Here is a 21,787-nt window from a genome sequence, read left to right as displayed (position 1 = left end):
GCAGGCAAGGGAAAGATGACACCCCCTTCTGCTTTCTCATCGCAGCAACCGGTCCGTTCAGGGAGGGATCTTGAGGGATGGGGCTCGTCCTCCCGGTCAGCAGCTCCCAACCTCCAGCCTGGGTGTCCCTTACCGCGGGACTTTTGGAGGTTAGGACCCTAGTGTCATGACAAGAGAAATGATTATTTAGTTAATTAATAGTCATTAGAACTTTATTATTGTTAGGCGCCAATTTGATGGTGCGGTTATATGTTTGTATTTATGATCGATCAAGCGGTGTAAATAGTACCGCCAAAACTATGTAACATTGGCCAATGATTAGTAATAAAGATGTGCACACACGTGTCTAGGTCCTAGGGGCAATAGGAAAGGGAAAGGGTGCATTAGAGTGCATTGAATGGTAGGTGCATGGGTCATAGGCTAAGGGTAGGTGTAAATGGGAAGATGGAACTTGAGTGATCTCAAGGGACATTAATGAAAGGGTATCACCCTTTCATTGTGAATCTCACGTAGCATTCTTTCTACCACATTGCATTCATCCGTCATCTCTCTCCCACCTTGCACGTAGGTCGAAAAAGAAACAAGTACTCTCACGAGGGCGCTCTTCCCCATTGGAGGGCCAATCGGCATTCAAATTCTGCATGCATTGCACACATTTGCATTTTTCGAAAAGTGTGGATTTTCACATTTGGTATCAGAGCGGCGACGATCCACGAGCGGGACGAGAAGAGGGCGACAGTTGCGAACGACGGAAGTCGCAAGAGAGGTTGGCGGAAAAGGATCACGACTGACCGATCTCGAGGTTCTGAGACAAGGGGTTTTTCCTGAAAAATTTTGGCCTTCGACGGCGAACGGCGAACGGGGTGTTCTCTTTTGCCCCCCCCCCCCCATGTGAATGTACCCTTAAACCGTGAGAAAAAGGGATTCCCGTTCTACCTAACCGGAAGTCGGATCGGAATAAGATTTTAAGGGAGTGATCCACCCATAAAGCAACCCCTATAACGGTATCTAGAGCTCCAATCCGCTCAAAACAAGTAGCCCAAACGGAGCGTACCAGTTTACAGCAGAAATACAAGAAGAAAAGCTTCAAAGAGAAGGGAAAGGAGGTCATTTTAAGTGTCTTCTCAACACAAACGAAGCGGGAGTCGGATAAGTACCACCACCTCTACAACACTTGAAGTTTGCTGTAAAATAAACCTTCTTTTTTGAAATTACAGCAAGACATTTTCTCTCTTGTATTAATAAAAGGAAAGAATGGAAGGGGAAGGGACATATAACAATGAACTTATTCCTTTTCCTCCATTACCCCAAGGAGAGAGAGAAAGAACACCTTCACCCCCTCTTGAAGAGGATGGATTAGGTGAGAGTTATACACATCTTGAGTATGATAACCCACAAATAGATTTACAGCAGTCTCTCCTTCAAGAACCTACTGATAGGGAGTTCTCCTTTCGTAATGAAAGAAGAAATGAGACCAGCCAAGAACAAGGTGATGAGTTCACGCCTTTAACTCAAAACCCAATACACATGGATTCTAATCCAAGTGCAAGAGGAAGAGAGGAGACTCCTGTTGATAAGCTGGTTTTCCAGCTTAGCAATATGATTGAGCAGTCCATTATGACAAGATTTGGGACTAAGAGGACTTTAAACTTCGGGGATGAAGAGTTGAGTAACCCTTCTAAGAGGTCCAAATTCCAACCGCGAGAGAGAATTGAGTTCCCCAAATATGATGGGGCAAGGGAGGCTGACAAAATCCTCAATTGGATTCGTCATTTTGAGCTATACTTTGCCCATCAAGACAAGACCGAGCAAGAGAAGCTTGCTCTTGCCACATTGCATCTGCAGAAGGATGCTCTAATGTGGTGGTCCTTGTCACAAACAGGAAAAGAGCCTATTCATGAATGGGCTAAATTTGTGGAGCAACTAAAAACCACTTTCATGCCACCGAGGCATGAAGAGAACCTAACCTTTCGTTGGGAGAGGTTTAGGCAGTTCGATAATGAGAGTAATGCAGATTTTACAGCCAGATTTTGGAAACTCTCTCTAGAGTTACCCGAAAAGAGTGAGGAAGATAGGAGAAAGAAGTATTTAGCAGCTTTAAGCCCAAAAGTAAGGTACGAGGTTGAAATGTTTAACCCGACCACGCTTAAGGACCTCACTAAGCTGGCTGAAATAGCCGAGAGAAAATTGAATCCTCGTAAACCCTTCAATAAGGAGTATGGGTCATCATCTAAGACCAATAATATACCCACTTTTAGGAAACCAAACCGGTTTAAGAATAATAAAGGGAAGGGTAAAGCTCTTGTAAGGAATGTGAATAGCCAATCACGTCCTGGATGGGTGCCATTTCCTTCTATGACTGACGAAGAGAAGAGGAAGTTGATTAAGGAAGGAAAATGTTTCGGTTGTAAGAAACATAAGCCAGGGCACGTATGGCATAAGTGTCCCGTTCTCTTGGCTAAGATTGCCAAGACGAATTCAGTAAAAGGGAAAGCCAAGGCATCCAAGCAGGAGGGTGAGGCTTCTACCTTGTCACCCTCGAAATCTACTGTGACTATTGAGCCAATAGTGAATGCTGTCCATTCAGCCAATACCTTTGGGCCTCATGATCTTTTTAAGGTGTATGGATTCGTGAATGGACAGAGAATAGTGGTTCTCCTAGATGATGGATGTAATTATGACTTAGTAAGTGACAGATTGGCAAAATTACTCCATCTTAAACCAGAACCTATAAAAAACATGTCGCTTTCAGGAGCTTTTAGGGGACACAATGAAGAAGACACATCCATAGTACGAAATATTCCTTTTCGTATACAAAAATATAGAGATCGAAGGGATTTTCTAGTAGCCCCTTTACAAGACGTTGACATGATACTAGGTAAACCATGGCGGTATGATTTTAACCCTGCTATTCATCCTCATACTCATCATTGTTGCTTTGTACATAAGGATGAAAACATAAGGATCGTAGGGGATCGGGACGTGTATACAATTCCATTGATTACTCCTACCCAAGCCAAAAGATTGGTAAAAAGAGGGGTAGATTGTAATCTTGTGTATATACGGGATTCACGAGATCTTCATATCTCAAAAGAAGATCGGAAGAGAAATGAGTTCCTTAGAGCTTATGAGGATCGATTTTCAAGAGATGACTCATTCGAATTGCCCATGGAGAGAGAAGATGATCATGCCATAGACTTAGAGCCAGGAGCTTCCCCTCCATGTAGAGCCCCATATAGGATGAACAGGATAGAAATGGAGGAGGTAGAAAAACAAATTGAAGATCTGTTGCAAAAAGGCCTGATTCGACCAAGCAGTTCTCCATTTGGAGCACCTGTATTATTGGTTAAGAAGAAGGATGAATCATATCGTATGTGTATAGATTACCGTGCTTTGAATAAACTTACGATTAAGAACCGGTATCCGATTCCAAGAGTGGATGATTTATTGGATATGCTTAAAGGTGCTAAAGTTTTTAGCAAATTGGATTTGAAATCTGGTTATCATCAACTTCGTATGAAAGCTGGGCATGAACATAAGACTGCTTTTCGCACTCTCACTGGACATTATGAGTTTTTGGTCATGCCTTTTGGCCTAACTAATGCTCCAGCCACTTTTAGTAGGCTGATGAGAAGGGTTTTGCGACCCTGCTTGGGAAAATTTGTCATAGTCTTTTTTGATGACATTTTAGTGTTCAGCCAGAATGAGGAAGAGCATAAGGATCACCTTGCTAAGGTGATGGAGCTCCTAAGGAAGGATCGATTGTTCCTAAATATCAAGAAGAGTGAGTTTTTCAAGACAGAAATAGAGTATTTGGGACACATTGTGTCTGCCGAGGGAATTCGGGTTGACTCTAAAAAGGTCAAGGCCATAATTGAATGGCCAATACCCAAAAACATACATGAGCTGAGATCCTTCCTAGGGATGTGTAGTTATTATCGCAGATTCATTAAGAATTTTGCACGTCTTGCTTCCCCACTAACAGATTTGTTGAAGAAACATTTCCTGTATGAGTGGGGAGAGGTTCACCAGGTAGCTTTTGAGGAGCTTAAGAGAACATTAGTGACTGCACCAGTGTTAACACTTCCGGACATGGACAAAGAGTTCTTTGTTGTATGTACGGATGCAAGTGGTACCTCGATTGGGGCAGTGTTGATGCAAGGAGGGCATCCCATTGCCTATGAGAGTAGAAAACTTCAAGGGGCTGAATTGAAATATATCATGTATGAGAAGGAGTTATTGGCAGTCATTCATGCTCTAAAGTTATGGAAGCATTATTTATATGGTTCTGCTTTCAAGATTAAGACTGACCATCAAAGTATCAAGCACTTGTTCTCTCAACCCATTGTCTCTTCAAGACAAATCAAATGGGCTGAATATATTCAATCCTTTGGGCAACCAAATATCGAATATCAGCCGGGAAAGGAGAATTTAGTAGCTGATGCTTTGAGTAGACGGCCCCAAGTTAATCACGTTTCTGTGATTAAGGAGAAATCATTAGGAGCAATGGTTGAAGCTTATCCTTTAGATGAGGACTTCGCTGACATTTATGGGAAGATTCAACGTAATGAGGTTGGGGATTTAGAAGCTTATTCCATCGTGGATGGATACTTATTTTTGGGACGTGCCATATGTGTACCCAAAACATTTCGGTATCTAGTCATGAGTGAGTTACATGCGAGTCCATATTCTGGACATAGAGGTATTAGAGGAACCATTGACAATATTGAGAGATACTTCCATTGGCCTAAACTTCGCAAAGAAGTTTCGACCTTTGTTCAACAATGTGACGTATGTCAGCGCATTAAATCTGACACAAGTAAGACTGCTGGTCTTTTGCAGCCTTTGCCTATTCCTTCGGAAAGGTGGGAACACATTACAATGGATTTTGTGTCTGGTTTCCCCAAGGTTGGTCAGTTTGAGCAGATTTTCACTGTTATAGATAGGCTGAGTAAACAAGCTCATTTTATTCCCTGTAAAAAAGAGTTGTCTGCTCCTGAAACAGCAAGGTTATTCATTAGGGAAATCTTCAGGTTACATGGGTTACCAAAATCCATTGTATCCGATAATGATGGCCGTTTCATTAGCAACTTTTGGACAGCTCTATTAGAGAATCTCGGAACCAAACTGAAATTTACTACAGCCTTTCATCCTCAAGGAGATGGACAAAGTGAGAATGCCAATCAAACCATAATTACTTTACTTCGAGCTTATGTCCATGACCAACCTAGAAGGTGGCCAGAGTTCTTACCCATGTTAGAGTTTGCTTATAATAACACTGTACATACTTCCACCAAGAAAGCCCCATTTGAAATCATCTATGGGCAATGTTTACCCACTCCAATAACACACTTGGGGGAGCGAATTTTTGCCGCTGACCAGTTTGCTGAGGATATGTCACAGGTTATTGAGCAGGTAAAAGAACATATTAAGAAGGCCCAGGTTCAACAATCCAAGGCAGCCAATAAAAAAAGAAAAGAAGTTTATTACAAGGAGGATGATTGGGTTTTATTGAAGATTGATAAAAGAAGAATCAAGTCAGTGAGAGGAAGTACCAAACATGTCAAGCTAGCACCGAAGTTTTATGGTCCATTTCAGATTTCAGCAGCTTTATATCCAGAAGAAGGATCCAGAGCGTATGAGCTGAAGTTACCAGCCCACTGGCGTATGAAGAACATCTTTCATGTGAGCAATTTGAAGAGATACCATGGCGATACTTCTGCGTTTTTGGATACTCAGCAGCAAGAAGAACCTGAACTTGAAGATGGGACTGAAGTTCTTACTCCGGAACAGATCGTATACCATAAAGAGAAGAGTACTCGTGGAAAGAAGAGATATATGTATTTACTGAAGTTTAAAAACCAGCCAGCTAGTGATGCACAATGGATGGAAGAAGAGTTCTTTACAGATTTTCCACAGATACTCGCAGATTACAAAGAGGCGATGCAATGGCAGAAGTAACAAGAGAAAGTGCACATAAGAGGAAGAGACAAGCAATAATCCAGAAGAGGACTTCTGCTCATTCAAGCAGGAGGGAGTGTCATGACAAGAGAAATGATTATTTAGTTAATTAATAGTCATTAGAACTTTATTATTGTTAGGCGCCAATTTGATGGTGCGGTTATATGTTTGTATTTATGATCGATCAAGCGGTGTAAATAGTACCGCCAAAACTATGTAACATTGGCCAATGATTAGTAATAAAGATGTGCACACACGTGTCTAGGTCCTAGGGGCAATAGGAAAGGGAAAGGGTGCATTAGAGTGCATTGAATGGTAGGTGCATGGGTCATAGGCTAAGGGTAGGTGTAAATGGGAAGATGGAACTTGAGTGATCTCAAGGGACATTAATGAAAGGGTATCACCCTTTCATTGTGAATCTCACGTAGCATTCTTTCTACCACATTGCATTCATCCGTCATCTCTCTCCCACCTTGCACGTAGGTCGAAAAAGAAACAAGTACTCTCACGAGGGCGCTCTTCCCCATTGGAGGGCCAATCGGCATTCAAATTCTGCATGCATTGCACACATTTGCATTTTTCGAAAAGTGTGGATTTTCACACCTAGAACTATATGGAGATTCCGGACTCATATCCTCTACCACTGGAGGCAGTGCTCATGGTCCTACAGCCTCGAAAGGGGGGTTTGATCAGTGCAATGGGATCTCAGACACACCCTGTTTGGAGATTCCAGTTTGCCTCCACAGGTTTGGAGAAGTGGTCCCCTGAGGTGTGTGATGCTATTATGGGAGATCAGATTTCACGCATAATGGACGAGTGGATGGGGCCATAGGGACTAGACCTTTGGCACGCCCATGGCACGGAGGTGAACTTTTAGCTGAGCTTCACGCGTGAGGAGCCGGTGCGTGGTTTGGCGATAGGAGTTATTAGATTGCCGTTGGAGGCAAAGGTGGAGCAGGCATACTATTGGCCCCTCTAGAAGTGTGCGGAGTTGTTAGGGTGGAAGTCTCCTTCATGATGAAGTGGGCATGGAAGATCGGTATTGAGCCGGTATCCATCCTAGTACGTCACCGCAGAGACACGGACTATTCGCCCCCCCTGGCAAAGTCACACAATGCAGTCTTTTTGGAACAGGCACCCACTCATAGGAGAGCCTTGTTCTCGACACCCCTGTTCTCATGAGTTGGACCATAGTGAGTTGGAACGTGCACGGGCACGACCGTGTTCGTAGCGAGCTGCAATACCTGATACTCCGGTAGGAGTTGCAGAGGGCAGTGGACATCCTTTTGATTCAGGAGCACATGTTTTCAGCCTTAGAGATCAGACGATGTCACCACCTTCTCCCAAGGAGAGGTCTAGAGGAGTGGTCTCCCGCAGTAGGATGGAACGGAGGGATCTGCATCTCAGTCTCACAGACTTTGGCTCTAGAGGTCTACGATCAGGGCGAGCTCATTCCAAGACAGGCAGTTTGGATGGGAGTTCGGACCGGAGAGTCCAAGATTGGGATCCTGAATGTGTATGCCCCAGCGTGTAGACAACACCGCCCGGTCTTTTGGAGGAGACTGTCAGAGTGTCTTTCGGATGTAGACTCTTGGATTGTTGGAGGTGACTTCAACAACTTGGAGTTTGGGGAAGACAAGCAGGGCGGCGTCTCAGTGTAGCACTTGGGAGCAGTTCATTTTCATGATCAGTGGCAGAGACTCATGGAGAGAGCCAGATTTCAGTAGGACACCTGGCAACATTCCAGAGGACCTTCTGCAGGATGAGGAGATCTAGCAGGTCATGGCAGGGATTTGGGAGTAGTCAGAGATGACACCATGCGAGGGTTGGGCTACGTGGGTGGCCGATACGATGCACAGGAGCAGTGAGCGGGCTTTGAGGAGAGGCCTCGCCTCCATCGAGCGGCTCAGGGAGTAAGACCTTGGTTCTCAGTGGCTTAGGGATAGGTTCAAGAGCACTTGCCTTGAGTTTCAGGACACGGAGATTTGGCGGGTTGAGTTCTCCTATCACTCCTCCTGGGGCCGGTGGGTGCATCAAGGGGACAGGATGACGAAGTAGTTTTTTCAGACCATTGGGCCCCGTTCGGCAGGCAAACAGCTGCAGCGTCTTGGGATTTGCAGGGCATCATGCACATTGACCCGCAGGAGATTCTAGACTTGACCACGGGTTTTTACAACTAGCTCTTTCAGACTGAGAGGATGACCCCAGTTGGTCTTGTGGCTCGGGATATAGTTTGGGATCACGTTCCGACAATAGTTTCACAGGATTTATGCAGCAAACTAGAGGAGCCTTTCACAAATGAGGAGCTCTGGGAAGCCCTTAAGACTCTCCCGCCGACCCAGAAGTGTTTGGGTAAGGATGGCTTGACTCTGGCCTTCTTCCGGAACTTCTGGGAGATTATCTCCACCCCTTTTTGTTTAGCTTGCTAAGAGATACTTGATACAGGCTCCCTCCCTCAGTCCTTGAGCAGGGGGTGGATTTGTTTGATCGCGAAGGGGGGAGATAGGTCAGAAATCCGACAGTGGAGACCGATCACTCTGCTTGATACTGCATATAAGATCCTCACCTAGGTCTTGAGCTTGCGGGTACGGCCCCATCTTACCGACATCATTCACGACATAGATTGGGTTCGTCCAAGAGCGTGGACAACATCTTCACGTTCTGGGAGGCAGTGGATTGGTCCAGGGAGGAGTCAAAGCCGCTGGCCGTCCTTCTCTTGAATTTTGAGAAGGCCTATGATAGGGTGGAGTGGTCCTTCTTGGAGGGTACTATGCGGAGATTGGGTTTCTTAGACAGATGGGTCAGAGGAGTTTCATCGCTTTATGTGGGGAGCTCTAGTCAGATGCTTATCAGAGGACATACGGGTGAGGCCTTTCCTCTCTCTCGCTCGGTCCGTTAGGGCTGCCCACTCGCTTCCTCTTCTTGTTTGTAGCGGAGGCTTTGGGCTATTACTTGAGATCCCAGGTGGTGGGCCTCAGAGAGGTGAGGCTCCTAATCAGACAGGAGGAGTTGCTTGACTCGGAGTGTGCTTGGAGATGGCACGGCCTTGTATGTTGAGGGCACCACAACGAGTCTGGAGAGAGTCAGGGGCGTCATGGCTATCTACTACGAGGCCTCGGGTGCACGGATCAACTGGACAAAATCCATAGGTGTCTTCACAGGCTCTGAGGAGACATAGGAGATCCGTGAGTGGGGGAGTGACTTTGGCTTTAGATGGATACCGTAGGACCAGACACTGAGATACCTTTGATGCCAGGTTGGTATTGACATTACAGTAGAGCAGTAGATTGCCCCGGTTCTTGAGAGTGTTTGGCGCAAGCTTCTCTATTGGAGCTCGACCAAACTCTCTCTAGCATGTCGCGCCTTAGTGGCAAACCAGGTCCTTCTTGCCACAGCCTGGTATATCGCCTCCTACTAGTGCTTCCATAGAGGATGCATTGGGCAGCTCCGACGGTTGGTTCGGAACTTCCTTTGGGTAGGTTCGGATGGCACGAGGAACACTAGAGCCCGGGTAGCTTGGCAAACGATGATCATGCCGCAGGCACTGGGAGGCTTGGGTATCATTGATCCGGAGATGCAGAGCAGAGCAAAGCCCTCCTGGGCAAGTTGGTGGTTCGCGGCCTCACCCCAGTTGCAGAGCCTTGGAAGCTCCTCTTACAATGAGGGCTTTTAAGGAACACAATACGCACAGGGGGATAGTGGCAGCCTTCACATAGATGGATCTTCTCAGAGGCCTTCCCTTATGGGGAAGGGTTCCCCCTTGATGAGGAGCCTTCACAAAGTCTGGGAGAGACTGGCAGGGGGTCTCATTCGTGCTCCGCATAGTTGCACGAAACGGCCGTTTCGTGGCCGGAAACGGAAACTTGAAGAAACGCCGTTTCGTAAAACCTGTTTTTGCCCTAAACCTGTTAGTCATGACCCATGATACATGTTGATTTCAGATTATTGAAGCATCATTCAAGAATTTAGAATCATAGAGGCATGAATGATGCATGGATGCTTGAAGGCTGAAGTTTCAAGTATAGATAATTGTAATTTGTATTATGTATGATTTGCACTCTATTGATAATTATATTATGTATAAAAAATAATTTTTTATACATAAGTTGTATCATATTGCCGTTTCTTCCGTTTTCGTTTTGGCGGGGCTCGGAAACTCCGTTTCTTCCGTTTCCGTTTCTTCTGTTTCCGTTTCAGCTGGTAACTATGGTGCTCCACCCAGATGCAGAGAGGAGTTTGAGCGTCAGCCCCTTATGTGGTACCCAGAGATCAGAGATCAGGAGGGGCGTATGCTTGGACAGCAGAGTCACATTGGTCTGGCACAGTGGGACAGTGGTCCGGTAGGGTCCTTTGGCCGTTGGAGTAGAATACCCATGGAGGCAGAGGCGAGGCTTGACACCCTAGCGCATCTACGAGGGACAGGACAGCGGATGTGTGAGATTGACTTAGCCATTCCTGTAAGAAATCCTAGATTTACTATATTTAGAAATGTGCTAAGGAATAGAAAGGAGACTGAAATAGCAGAGAACAAGGAATATTTCTATTGCTTGAGTGTTTGTAGTGTGTCATTTATACAGTTGGGCCTCTCTTATATAGAGAGGGAAGAATCACACATAAAAAGGTGTGTATTCCAAAGTGTATGTGCATGAAGAGGTGTGTACCCCTTGTGAAGGGTGTGACCCTTGATGAGAGTATACATTACAATGGGAGTGTCTTCAATAGAATGTCTCTTATGAAGGGTTGTGCCTCATAGGAAGTGTCCTGTCGAAAGGGCATACCCTTTCACAAGTGTCCATTCATCAAACCATCCATAAGTCTAAGATATAGAGAAAGGAATACGTCACAGATCGTGACATCCCCTCCCACTCAAAATAACAGCCTGGTGGAGATAATGAATTGATGTAGAAAATATCACGGTAAATTCTGAAAATATTGCTGTAAAATGTCAGGGTACTGTTGTAAGTCTTCATCAGATTGCCAAGTAGCATCGGAGTCGTCCAGATCTTACCAAAGAACAAGGAATTTTGTGATAAGTCGATGTCGAGTCTCTCGCTGTTGATGGTCTAGAATACGCTCAAGAATAAGGAGAACATAATCGTCTTCGATGGGTCACTCGATGTTGAAGTACAAAATTCGTTGGCACAATCGGAGTGTCCATAAGCTGCTTGGAATGGAGTCATGCTGATGGTACTATGGAAAGAGTTATTATAAGCAAACTCAAGGAGTGGTAGATACTCGTCCCAAGCTGCTAGGCGTGACTGAATATAATGTCGAAGCATTTCTTCCAGAACTTGGTTGACTCTTTCAGTCTGGCCATCTGATTTCGGGTGGTAGGCGGAACTGAACAGTAGAGTTGTACCCAAAGATTCGAACAGTGAAATCCAAAAGTGACTGGTAAACTTAGGATCTCTGTCGGATACAATATTCTTCAATCCATGGTGTCGGAAGATGTGTTGTATGAAGAGTTTGGCGATATCCGGAGCTTGTGCACTTCTTTTGCAAGCAACAAAGTGTGCCATTTTGGATAATCGATCAACAATTACCATAATCTGAGTGTACCTCGGGAGGATCGCGGTAGTGTGGTAATGAAATCCATGGAAATACTTTCCCACCTTTCAGTTGGAACCGGAAGAGGCTGAAGAAGTCTTGTTGGAAGTCGTTGGCTTGCTTTCATTTGTTGACAAGATAAGCAAGACCTCGCTTTTCATCTGAGGCGAGTAGTATGTTGCACTGAGTAACCTATAAGTCTTGTTGATGCTTGGATGGGCAGCATAAGGAACTACATGATGCTCTTTTAACAAAAGACGTTGAACATCCTTGTCATGTGGTACACAGACGCGATCTTGATAATATAGAAGGTCGTCCGTATAAGAATAGGATGATAAAATCTTCTGTTCGGAGGTCGAAGGTTGATCTTTTGAAAGAACTTGTACTGCTGTGCCGAAGTCTTTATTATTGAAATACTTCCCTTTGAATGAATTTGGAACATCCACAGATAATGTAGAGATTACCATAGCTGATGCTAGAGTTAACCTGCTGAGAGCATCTGCAACTACATTGCGTAGTCCTAGAATGTACTCAATGGTCATGTGAAAGTTGGCCAGAAACTCAACCCAGCGTGCTTGTCGAGCGTTCATGACTGGCTTAGTAAAGATATACGCTAGAGAGTGATGGTTTGTCTTGACCATTGAGTTAGCTCCCATGAGATAATGTTTCCAAGAGCGATAAGCATGTACAATGGCAAGAAACTCCTTATCATAAACCGGGTATCGGGTTTGGATATCGTGTTTTATGGCTGTTAAAAGCAATAACTCTGCCTTCTTGCATCAAGACTGCTCCTATAGCGATGTTGGAAGCGTTGGTCATGTCGACCATAGAACTAGCTAGGAAATTATGATAGCCGCCACTGTTGATGAGGATAGTGACCGTTGTTCCACGAATCGATCCTTGGACACAAAGTACTTGAGTGGCCAGGGAAGGTTCGGGGTTGCTGGCAAGGCTCATGTGGATGGTATGTGCCATTCGAACAGCTTTGCCTTTCTTGTCTTGTGCTAGGGTAGCATCTTCTGTTTGGGAAGTGCTAGGTTTCATATTGGAATTTTGCTTTGGTTGTTTGGGACAATCGAACCATCTATGGTCGCCTGTATAGATGGTACAAAGTCCTTTTGTGCTGGAGTTGTTCTTCTTGTCAGTGGTTGCACCTTTATGTTGGGGATGACGGTCATGACTTTGTGAAGAAGAAGAGGTGCGATCCTTGGAGGAGTGCTTCTGTTGGGATCCAGTATACGATTTCTGAGACTTGTGGGGACCTTGAGACTGTCGCTGACCTTGATTACTCGAGTTTTTTCTAAACTTGGGGTTATCTTGAGGGCGAGCACCTTTGGCCATAGTAGAGGTCTGTGTTCTATTAGCACTTTGCTTCCCTGTGTTTTGGAAATCGGTAATGCGCTCTGCGTAAGCAATAGCGCCAGCTGTGGTGGTGATGTTTGCTTTGAGGACATCAATGCGTAACGAGGGGTTTAGGCCTGAGATGAAAGCATGAAGGCAATCATCATCAGTTAAAGCATCAATCTCTAGCACCAATGTGGTGAACTGAGAGATGTAGGAAGACAGGGAGCTTGTTTGCTCCAACTGTCTGAGTTTTGAACATGCTTGGAAGTCCGCATTGGCAGGTATGAACTGCTTACTGAGCACGTGTTCAAAACGTTCCGAAGTTAACACACTTTTGCTGTCCTTTAAGCGTCGTTGCCACCAAAGGAAAGCTATATCCTTGAGGAGGGAGGCTGCCAAGGCAATCTTTTTGCCTTCAGTGAGGTCAACAATATCAAAGTACATGCGTAGTTTTGCGAGCCATTGGTCAACTGTTTGGCGATTTCGTTGACCAGTGTAGGCTTCGTGAAGTTTAATGTCAAGTCTTTGGAAGCTTGGAGTAAGCGGTAGAGGGCACGGAGTTCAGTGTTTTCTACCTCAGGTGGGAACGAGTCTACATAGTCGTCCGGTGGTGTCACGTCATCCTCTGTATGTGTGGTACTGCGAGAATCTTGGAGTTGTTGGACTTTCTGGACCAAGTCAGAGATGCTGTCCTGAAGCTGGGAAATTTGAAGTTGAAGTAGTGCTTTGCCTTGTAAGTTGACTTCAGGGGTCTTTTTTGGATTTGAGTCGTTGATCTCCTGAGAGGTTGCACGCGAGCGTTGCGACACATCTGAGGTCCCTGTGAGAAGAGCACGAACCTGCGCCCTAGTTTGTACCATTCCTGGAAGAAGATCCGGGATGCTCCTTGAGATTGCTCATGTTGGAGGGGGCAGGCGAGGCAGGATGGAACCACCCGTACCACCTGTGGAAATCTGGTAAAGGAGGTCCTGTCTGAGGTAACACTAGTGATGCCGAAGTGGGTGTTATTGCTCGTGAGAGTACAGGGGTAGGTTGCAGAGTCCACGAATCTGAGAAGGGATAAGGAGCTGCTGTCGGGAGTGGAGGATATCCAGGAGGACCTTCATAGTGTAAATACTATCTTGGGGAAGGTACAACCTGTGCAGGAGGATATGTGGGAGTTGAAGGAGGTGGAGAGTACCCTGGAGATGCTGAAGCTGAGGGGTAAAAGTCTCTCCAAAGATGGACAGCAAACTCATGAGGAATATCGGGTTTTGGGTATCTACGTGTCTCGTGAAACACAACTTGGACTGTGCTGAGGTCCGAGGAAGTAATGTAATTGAGGTGCCTCACGCAGAAGGTATAGGATGTGGTCCAAGTCACTGGAAGGGCACGTGACACAGAAGACCCGCGATGCAAAAGCTCTGAAATGTGGTTGTGCAATCTGAACACGATATTGTGTGATGGATGATGCCTGAGGTGTCCTTGAAGGGATTGGGGCATTACCAGGGGTTTCCATGCTTTAAGGAGGAGGCTTTCATTTGCTGTAATTTGATATTGAGCGGCAAATAACAATATGAAAGAGAATCCTTAGAAATAGAATGGAAAGAATCCACCTGGCATAGATTAGATCTGCCAATTAGGTGCGTAGAAAAAACTTGCAGATCTCTGTCCGTAGGTCCATGTTGCTGTCTTTGCAAGTCCACGTGGATGTGTGAACAAGAAACAGGTGCCTGGCGAGACGACTTTCGAGGAAGATGGGCGCTGGCAGAGGCGCTTTGCAGACTGCATGGAACTTGGCGCACTTTTCCAGCGTTGAAATCTGCGCTGTGCTGTGTACTGTCAGAGAGCAGGTCTGGCCTGTCTATGAGTGATCGGATAAGCAGCAACATCGGCTGTTCATGGGCAGAGGTAGTGTGAGAAAACCTGTGAGAAACCAGGCTGGTTTGGTCGTTGGAGATAGGCAGCAAACGTTGTTGATTTCAGGCAGGTATGGCGGGATGAGCAAGAGAGAAACTGGCGCTGCAACTTCTCCAAACGATGCAGTCAACATCCACGGCCTCAGTGCAGGAGGAATGGTGAAATCAGTACGGCCGTTTTTGGAGCGCAGAAGGCTGACGTGAAATCGTGATTTGATTTCGCCCTTTTTTTCCTGGCTGGTTGGTGGTTGCCAAAAAATTAAAATGTGGGTTTGGAGAACCCTTGGGTAGTCTAGGGTTAGGCCTTGGGTGTAGGGCTGGTTGTCCTTTTTAGGCCCTCTATGTACCCTTTTGTAGTTGGTGCTTGGTGCCAAAGGGTGTGCCTATTCTAAGGGGTGTGACCCTTGGAATAGGTGTACCTTTTTATGAAGGGGTGTGACCCTGTTTTAAAAAGGGGTGTCCCCACACGAAAAGATGTGTCCTTTTTTCCACGATGGGGTGTGTCCCTTGGGTGCGGAGTCAGAAACTCTCCATCAAAAGGTGTGTCCGATGGTAGAAAAGGTGCGTCCCTTGGTTTTGGGACAGCCCAAGCACATCAAAAGACACGATTTTTGTCGTGTCCATTCACATCAACTCGTGATGCGAGGGAGATGGAGAGGCCACTAATGACTTTAGGTGGGGTTGGCGCTAAAAATTTTTATGCTCATTCTCTCCATCTCTTCCATGCACAATGTGCGCGGATATCCTTCTAGTGGAAAGAGATGTATCAGATAGGCGCTAGAAGGTGGGGGGCATTTCCTACAGGGAGGAGCAAAATTTGCTCTGATACCATTGTAAGAAATCCTAGATTTACTATATTTAGAAATGTGCTAAGGAACAGAAAGGAGACTGAAATAGCAGAGAACAAGGAATATTTGTATTGCTTGAGTGTTTGTAGTGTGTCATCCATATAGTTGGGCCTCTCTTATATAGAGAGTGAAGAGTCACACATGAAAAGGTGTGTACTCCAAAGTGTATGTGCATGAAGAGGTGTGTACCCCTTGTGAAGGGTGTGACCCTTGATGAGAGGGTACATTACAATGGGAGTGTCTCTTCAATAGAATGTCTCTTGTGAAGGGTTGTGCCTCATAGGAAGTGTCCCGTCGAAAGGGCATACCCTTCCACAAGTGTCCATTCATCAAACCATCCATAAGTCTAAGATATAGAGAAAGGAATACGTCACAGATCATGACAATTCTCGAGTCTTGGTCGGAAGGACTTTGCATATGGAGAGATAGCAGATGGTTGGGGCAGTTTTCCCGTATTGGTGTTCCCTTGAGGATGTTGATGCAGCGAGGCAGCACACACCCCGATTTCTTTTGTGTAGGACCTGGAGACCTACTTCAGCCACTCACTGAGAGAGACCTCGAGATGGATGGGAGTCTTGATGGGATTCAGTGGCAGATGATCAGAGTGGTGGGACGTTTGGGGAAGGAGTGGCACATTGACCCTCCCAGTATCTCAGAGTAGGATGCCCCTAGATGGTGCCTTTGGCTGTGGGAGGAGGGAGGTCCAGTGCGATCCGGGAGAGTGGTTCTGGCCTTCCAGGGGCGGCCTAGTTGAGCAGGTGGATGAGGTTATATGGGGGATAAACATTTCTAGTATTGGTGTTTATCTGGTATTGGACGTTGTAGGCCATTAGGGACAACTCCATCTGAACTTTTGGGGCGATCCAGGACTTCTGATGTCTCATAAGGCTTCTTCTTGCTTGTAGACATGTGCCCCTTGGGGAAAGGCTGTGATCATGGGCCTTAGGAAGCTTGACAAATCTATAGATGGGTTAATAAGACTTGTAGCTCTGCTGTTACCTTGTGCAACATATCTTGAATGACATTGTTAGCTATAACTTTGGACCCTCAGGTTCCTCTTCAAGTTCGGGTTTCCTGAATGCTCTAGATCCACTACATAATGCCACACTAGAGGATGTGGCTGTTTCTATGAGCAAGGATTTATGGCGATGTTGGCAGTGATGGCCACTTTCCCAACGAACTCATCCTCATGCCAGTATACAAATTCTATTTGGGAGGTGTTGGGCAGTCTTGTTGCTTGGCAGATTTGATACGCTGTCCGTATGTGCTTGGTGGTGTTGCTTATTTGCATATAGTGGCAGGTTTGTGGATTGATTTTATAGACTTTGGTAGCATTCTATATAGTGGCAGGTTTGTGGATTGATTTAATAGAATTTGACAGCATTCTATATTAATATTTTATCGCATTTTCTACATTTGTATATAGTGGCAGGTTTGTGGATCGATTTTATAGACTTTGACAGCATTCTATATTAATCTTAAGACCACACGTTAACATGTTTTCTCTCTACTTGAAACAAAATTTTGTTAAGTGGGAGCTGGATTTGATTTGGCAATACCTTCCTGATGTGTGATCCATTGTAATGTGTTTTTTGACAAGCTTGAGCAGCTTCATCTCATGGCATGAAGGCCTGCTTTTGTTTTCCCACGTCGTTCTTGGTTTATCTTGATTGAAGTTATCTGTATCTGCAGTAATCGATCACCTTATAAGAGGGGAATTTCTTTGCAAAGAAAGGATAGGAGCATGTAATATTGCAATGCATGGAACTGACAGTGCATCTGCTATCTTCTATTTGAAAAACTATGAGCATCCTATTAATTTGAATGCCGTTTTCAGGGTCTCGTGGTGAAGGAGGCATACTACGAAATAGTCAGGGTGAGCGTTTCATGGAAAGATATGCTCCCACTGCTAAAGATCTTGCTTCCCGGGACGTCGTTTCTCGCTCAATGACCATGGAGATTCGAGAAGGACGTGGTGTAGGTCAGTACTCAACATTTCTGACTTCAAATTATTTTCTTATAATGTTGGAGACTCCTGCATCAGGCCAATCAGCAATCTGGCGTCTTTGTCTCAGGTCCATTGAAGGATCACATCTACTTGCACTTAAACCATCTCCCACCTGAGGTCTTAAAAGAACGGCTACCTGGTATCTCCGAGACAGCTGCCATTTTCGCAGGAGTTAATGTTACAAAAGAACCCATACCAGTACTGCCCACAGTCCACTACAACATGGGTGGTATTCCCACTAATTATTATGGGGAGGTATTTACTGGTCACTCGGCTTCTTTGAGGAATTGGGGGTTTGATTTATGAATGCATTTCACTTTGTTTGGACTTGATCATTGAGATTCTGTGCTTGTATTGCGTCCTTTCCTGCCATCTATCTTCTGAGCTTTGTACCTAAGAATTATTTTGTTCCTGCTCAACTAAGATGCATGCCTGCAGAGGTTGGTCTGGCACGTCTCTGAATATTGCTTGACTATGCGGGAATATGCTCGATATGGGTCCATGAAATCTAGTTGCCTTTACACGGTCTCTGATTATGTCTTATAGGAATTCTTGGTTGTAAATTTTGAATTTTGCATATCATATGGGTTTGCAGGTGGTGAACACCAAAGATGGAGACCCAGATGCAGTGGTTCCAGGATTGTTTGCTGCTGGGGAAGCAGCATGTGCTTCAGTTCATGGTGCCAATCGGTTGGGAGCAAATTCTCTTCTGGATATAGTTGTGTTTGGTCGTGCATGTGCCAATAGGATTGGACAGATCCACAAACCTGGTTAAGTTTCTCCCCTGGTTAATGACGCTTTTTCTTGTTCTGCCAGTTTATCCTTGATTTCTCCAAATCATTTTCACATCTTCCTTTGTCATTTCCTTACTCTCTTGAATAGAATTGTGAATGGCTTAGTGTTCATCATATAGAGGAGGTTTCTTTGTATAGTAGAGGAGGCCACGCTTGCCTTTTGGACCAGGGACTGCGGAAACAGAGACCTTTGACATTAGCACGTTTGCTTTCTGATTGCTGTTCTTAACTTGTCTTTTCATGTTGTGTCTCCTGCAGGTGAAGTCCAGAAGCCTTTAGCTAAGGATGCCGGGGAGAAGACAATCGCATGGCTAGACAAGCTCAGAAATGCCAATGGTGATTTGCCGACTTCGAAAATTAGACTTAATATGCAGAGAGTGATGCAGAATAATGCAGCTGTCTTTCGAACAGATGAAACCCTGAAAGAAGGTAATAGTTTAATGAGGCATGCGGTCAAGTCTTTTGTCATATTGGGAACTTGCAAAAGACCCTTTTTATTGAGGCATAAGGAGTCCTTGCAGTGTGTAAATAGAGCTGGCACAATTTAGGTGTCCAGATGGGCTTTTTCTCTTTCATTGCTACTAAGTTCCAGCCTCAAATGTATGGTGTGCATGACAGGCTGCGAACTGATCGATGAAACCTGGAAAACTTTCGAGCGAGTCAAGATTGAAGATAGAAGTTTAATTTGGTACAAGTCGAGCTTTGTGGAACTATTCGGGCTTTGTTGTCTGATTTTTTTTTCGTCGTCCTGATACCATTTCATTGCTATGTTCTACCTTTTCAGGAACACTGATCTGACAGAGACGCTTGAGCTTGAAAATTTGTTAATCAATGCATGCATCACAATGTACTCAGCAGAAGCCCGTAAGGAGAGCAGAGGCGCACATGCACGAGAAGATTTCCCGGTAAGGTGTTATGTTGAGATCTGCAACTCTGTATTGCTTTTGAAATTCCCACCTAGAAATTAACGAGTGTCGAGACGACTAACCCTGCACACTTTCTGGGTGCAGAAAAGGGACGATGAAAATTGGATGAAGCATACCTTAGGGTGAGTCTGATTTGAATCAAAGACAAATTTGATTTCAAATGTGGATCATACTTGTGTACTAACTTGTTTATGAAAACTGACAGGTTTTGGGATAATGGGAAGATTTCACTGGATTATCGGCCAGTGCATATGAATACTTTGGATGATGAGGTGGAGAGTTTTCCTCCAAAAGCTCGTGTGTATTGAAGTTTCTGTCATCTTGAAGTTCTATCATCTTGAAGCTCAAGTTATGTTCCATAGGTGGACTTGTATATTTCCCTTAAATTGAGTATAATAATTGGAATTCAATTATTTACCCTGGGAGGCATAGTTGTGTAATTCTATTGTTTTTCCTGGCGCCCTCTAGCTGGTAAAGAAATAGAATAGTAAAGGAGACCTCACAATTTTCTCTTTTTGTAGTCTCTTAAATTGTCCCCGTGTATAATGGGGTGCTTTTGAGTAATCGTGAATTCTTTGTTTGGTTTGGGTGAATGAACTATCTTGAGCCTTCTCCTTTTGTGCTAGCCTTCGTTATGGCGGAGTCTGCCCTTCACCTCCGTAGTGCCGACAGAAACTCAGTACGAAGACTTTGTAAAGTATGTGTGGGTGTGTGGATTTGTATTTGTCAGAGCATATGTTTATACTATGGTCTACACCCACTGTTGGGCGCTGATGACGTTAGTGGGGATATCATAGTAGCTAGTCCCTGCCCTGCGTGATGGAGTTTATAGTTTTCAACCTTATGAGTGACTATCATGAGATTGAAACTGCACTATGTGTTGAATCGGGTCTACAAACTACTTATCCATATGAGATTTTCTGATACGTTTGAGTACTTGGTTGCTTGGTATTCATTTGCATACAAAGTAGTAAGAAAAATTGGACGCTCGTTGAGCAATGGTTGTTTATCAGCTCAAAATTGTGTCAAATAGTTGACACATTACACTTCAATAACAAGCTGTGCCTATTGGATCAAAGTTCTTTATGTAGTTACAAGAGCAAATAGGTGCCCGTGATGTTGGGAAATTTGCATTAGTATCAGTTGAGGAAAGTTGGGTAGTGAATTAACCCAAGCTTTTAGGAAAAAATAATTTGATGGAGTGATTAAGCTAAGCCAAAATATCATGATCAAGAAGGTTCATAGGTTGTCGACGTGGAGATCTAGAATGCCCAGTTCTAGAAACTTTTGTAGTTGCTGACCTGAGGTAGTATAAGGTGGGGAGGGAGGGAGGTTGAGAGAGGGAGAGTTGAGGGAGAGAGGGGTGAGGCATGGTTAAGTGGAGGAGAGTGGTTGAGTGGAGGAGTGAGCAAGGAGAGGCGGTGGAGAAGATGAGGGAGAAGAGGTGAAGGGCAAGGAGAGAAGTGAAGAAGATGAAGAAGAGCAGTAGGGATGGAGTTGGCAAATAGTACATGTTTGAGAGACATAAATAGCTCTATATCAAAAAACCAGACAAAGTTTGCTCAAAGATTTTGATGGATCTCTAGGGAATCTTTTCGTTGAGACGCTATCATAACCTAATAGCGTAAGTTAATTGACATTTAAGGGGGAGGGCACTCAGGCTAATTAATAGAATTTACTAGGGAGAGTGAATAGAATTTATTTATAGCCATTACTCTACTCGGTCGATAAGCGAATTACTTGACATGGTATTGGAAGCACATGTTGAGAACAATGCCTTTGCATTTTTCCATATTTGTCCCTAGGTTGTACATGGAACGTGAGGTAGCAAACATGATACAGTGATCAAAACCTACCTTGGTCCCTTGCGTAATGTTAAGAAAGTTTGTGGGATGCCTCCATATAGAATAATAAAAATGGGATCTTGTGCCACTCCTCGGAGATTGACACATATGCAAATGCATTTACAAGTTGAGATACAACCCAATTGGAGAAATTGAAGATAAAAAGCCACACTAGTTACTAAGGGCTTTTCGCTACAATTGAAAGGGGGTGGACATCTATATTGCTAGTCTACATTGCTTGATATGTTTACTTGTAGCACGTGTGATAGTGAATGGGTTGCACATTCGCACGATGGATGCGAGAACCATGCTTCTTCTTGTAGGCAATCAACTAGAGATCTATTTACAAGGACCTCGATGGGCCGGGTACTTGAATCAAGGAGGCCTCAAAGAAATCTCTCCATCTTGCTACGTAAAAATTGACACTTATGTTTTTGACAAAGGACTCAAAAGATACTCCACCCAAAGGTTTGTAAGTATACATAGCTAGTGACTTAGAGCTCTGTGTCCATGGTGTGAGCTTTGACTTGGAGTCATCAAGATTGACCTTCAATCCCTATTCTTAATGACAATTCAAAAGAGTTACATTTTTATGTTGAAGTCCAAATCTATAGTGA

General features: G+C 44.6%; 1 protein-coding gene across 1 annotated transcript in view; it reads left to right on the top strand.

Moving 5' to 3' along the window:
• Positions 1-19,909, top strand: part of LOC147892518 (succinate dehydrogenase [ubiquinone] flavoprotein subunit, mitochondrial) — a 29,815-nt gene extending 9,906 nt beyond the window's left edge. Inside the window, exons 9-16 of the mRNA XM_087387127.1 lie at positions 17,436-17,579; positions 17,674-17,861; positions 18,202-18,376; positions 18,659-18,829; positions 19,019-19,088; positions 19,185-19,305; positions 19,411-19,448; positions 19,532-19,909. Of these exons, the coding sequence (XP_087243253.1) occupies positions 17,436-17,579; positions 17,674-17,861; positions 18,202-18,376; positions 18,659-18,829; positions 19,019-19,088; positions 19,185-19,305; positions 19,411-19,448; positions 19,532-19,634 (1,010 nt within the window). The 3' untranslated portion in view covers positions 19,635-19,909. The remainder of the gene's footprint in view (positions 1-17,435; positions 17,580-17,673; positions 17,862-18,201; positions 18,377-18,658; positions 18,830-19,018; positions 19,089-19,184; positions 19,306-19,410; positions 19,449-19,531) is intronic.
• Positions 19,910-21,787: the final 1,878 nt, after the last annotated feature.

The sequence above is a fragment of the Dipteris shenzhenensis genome, chromosome 16 (genome assembly GCF_047967505.1).
Source record: "Dipteris shenzhenensis isolate YYH24624 ecotype China chromosome 16, Dip_SZ_1.0, whole genome shotgun sequence".
Classification (NCBI taxonomy): Eukaryota; Viridiplantae; Streptophyta; class Polypodiopsida; order Gleicheniales; family Dipteridaceae; genus Dipteris; species Dipteris shenzhenensis.
The sequence above is the reverse complement of the archived record's forward strand: the minus strand, read 5'-3'. Positions and strand labels throughout refer to the sequence as shown.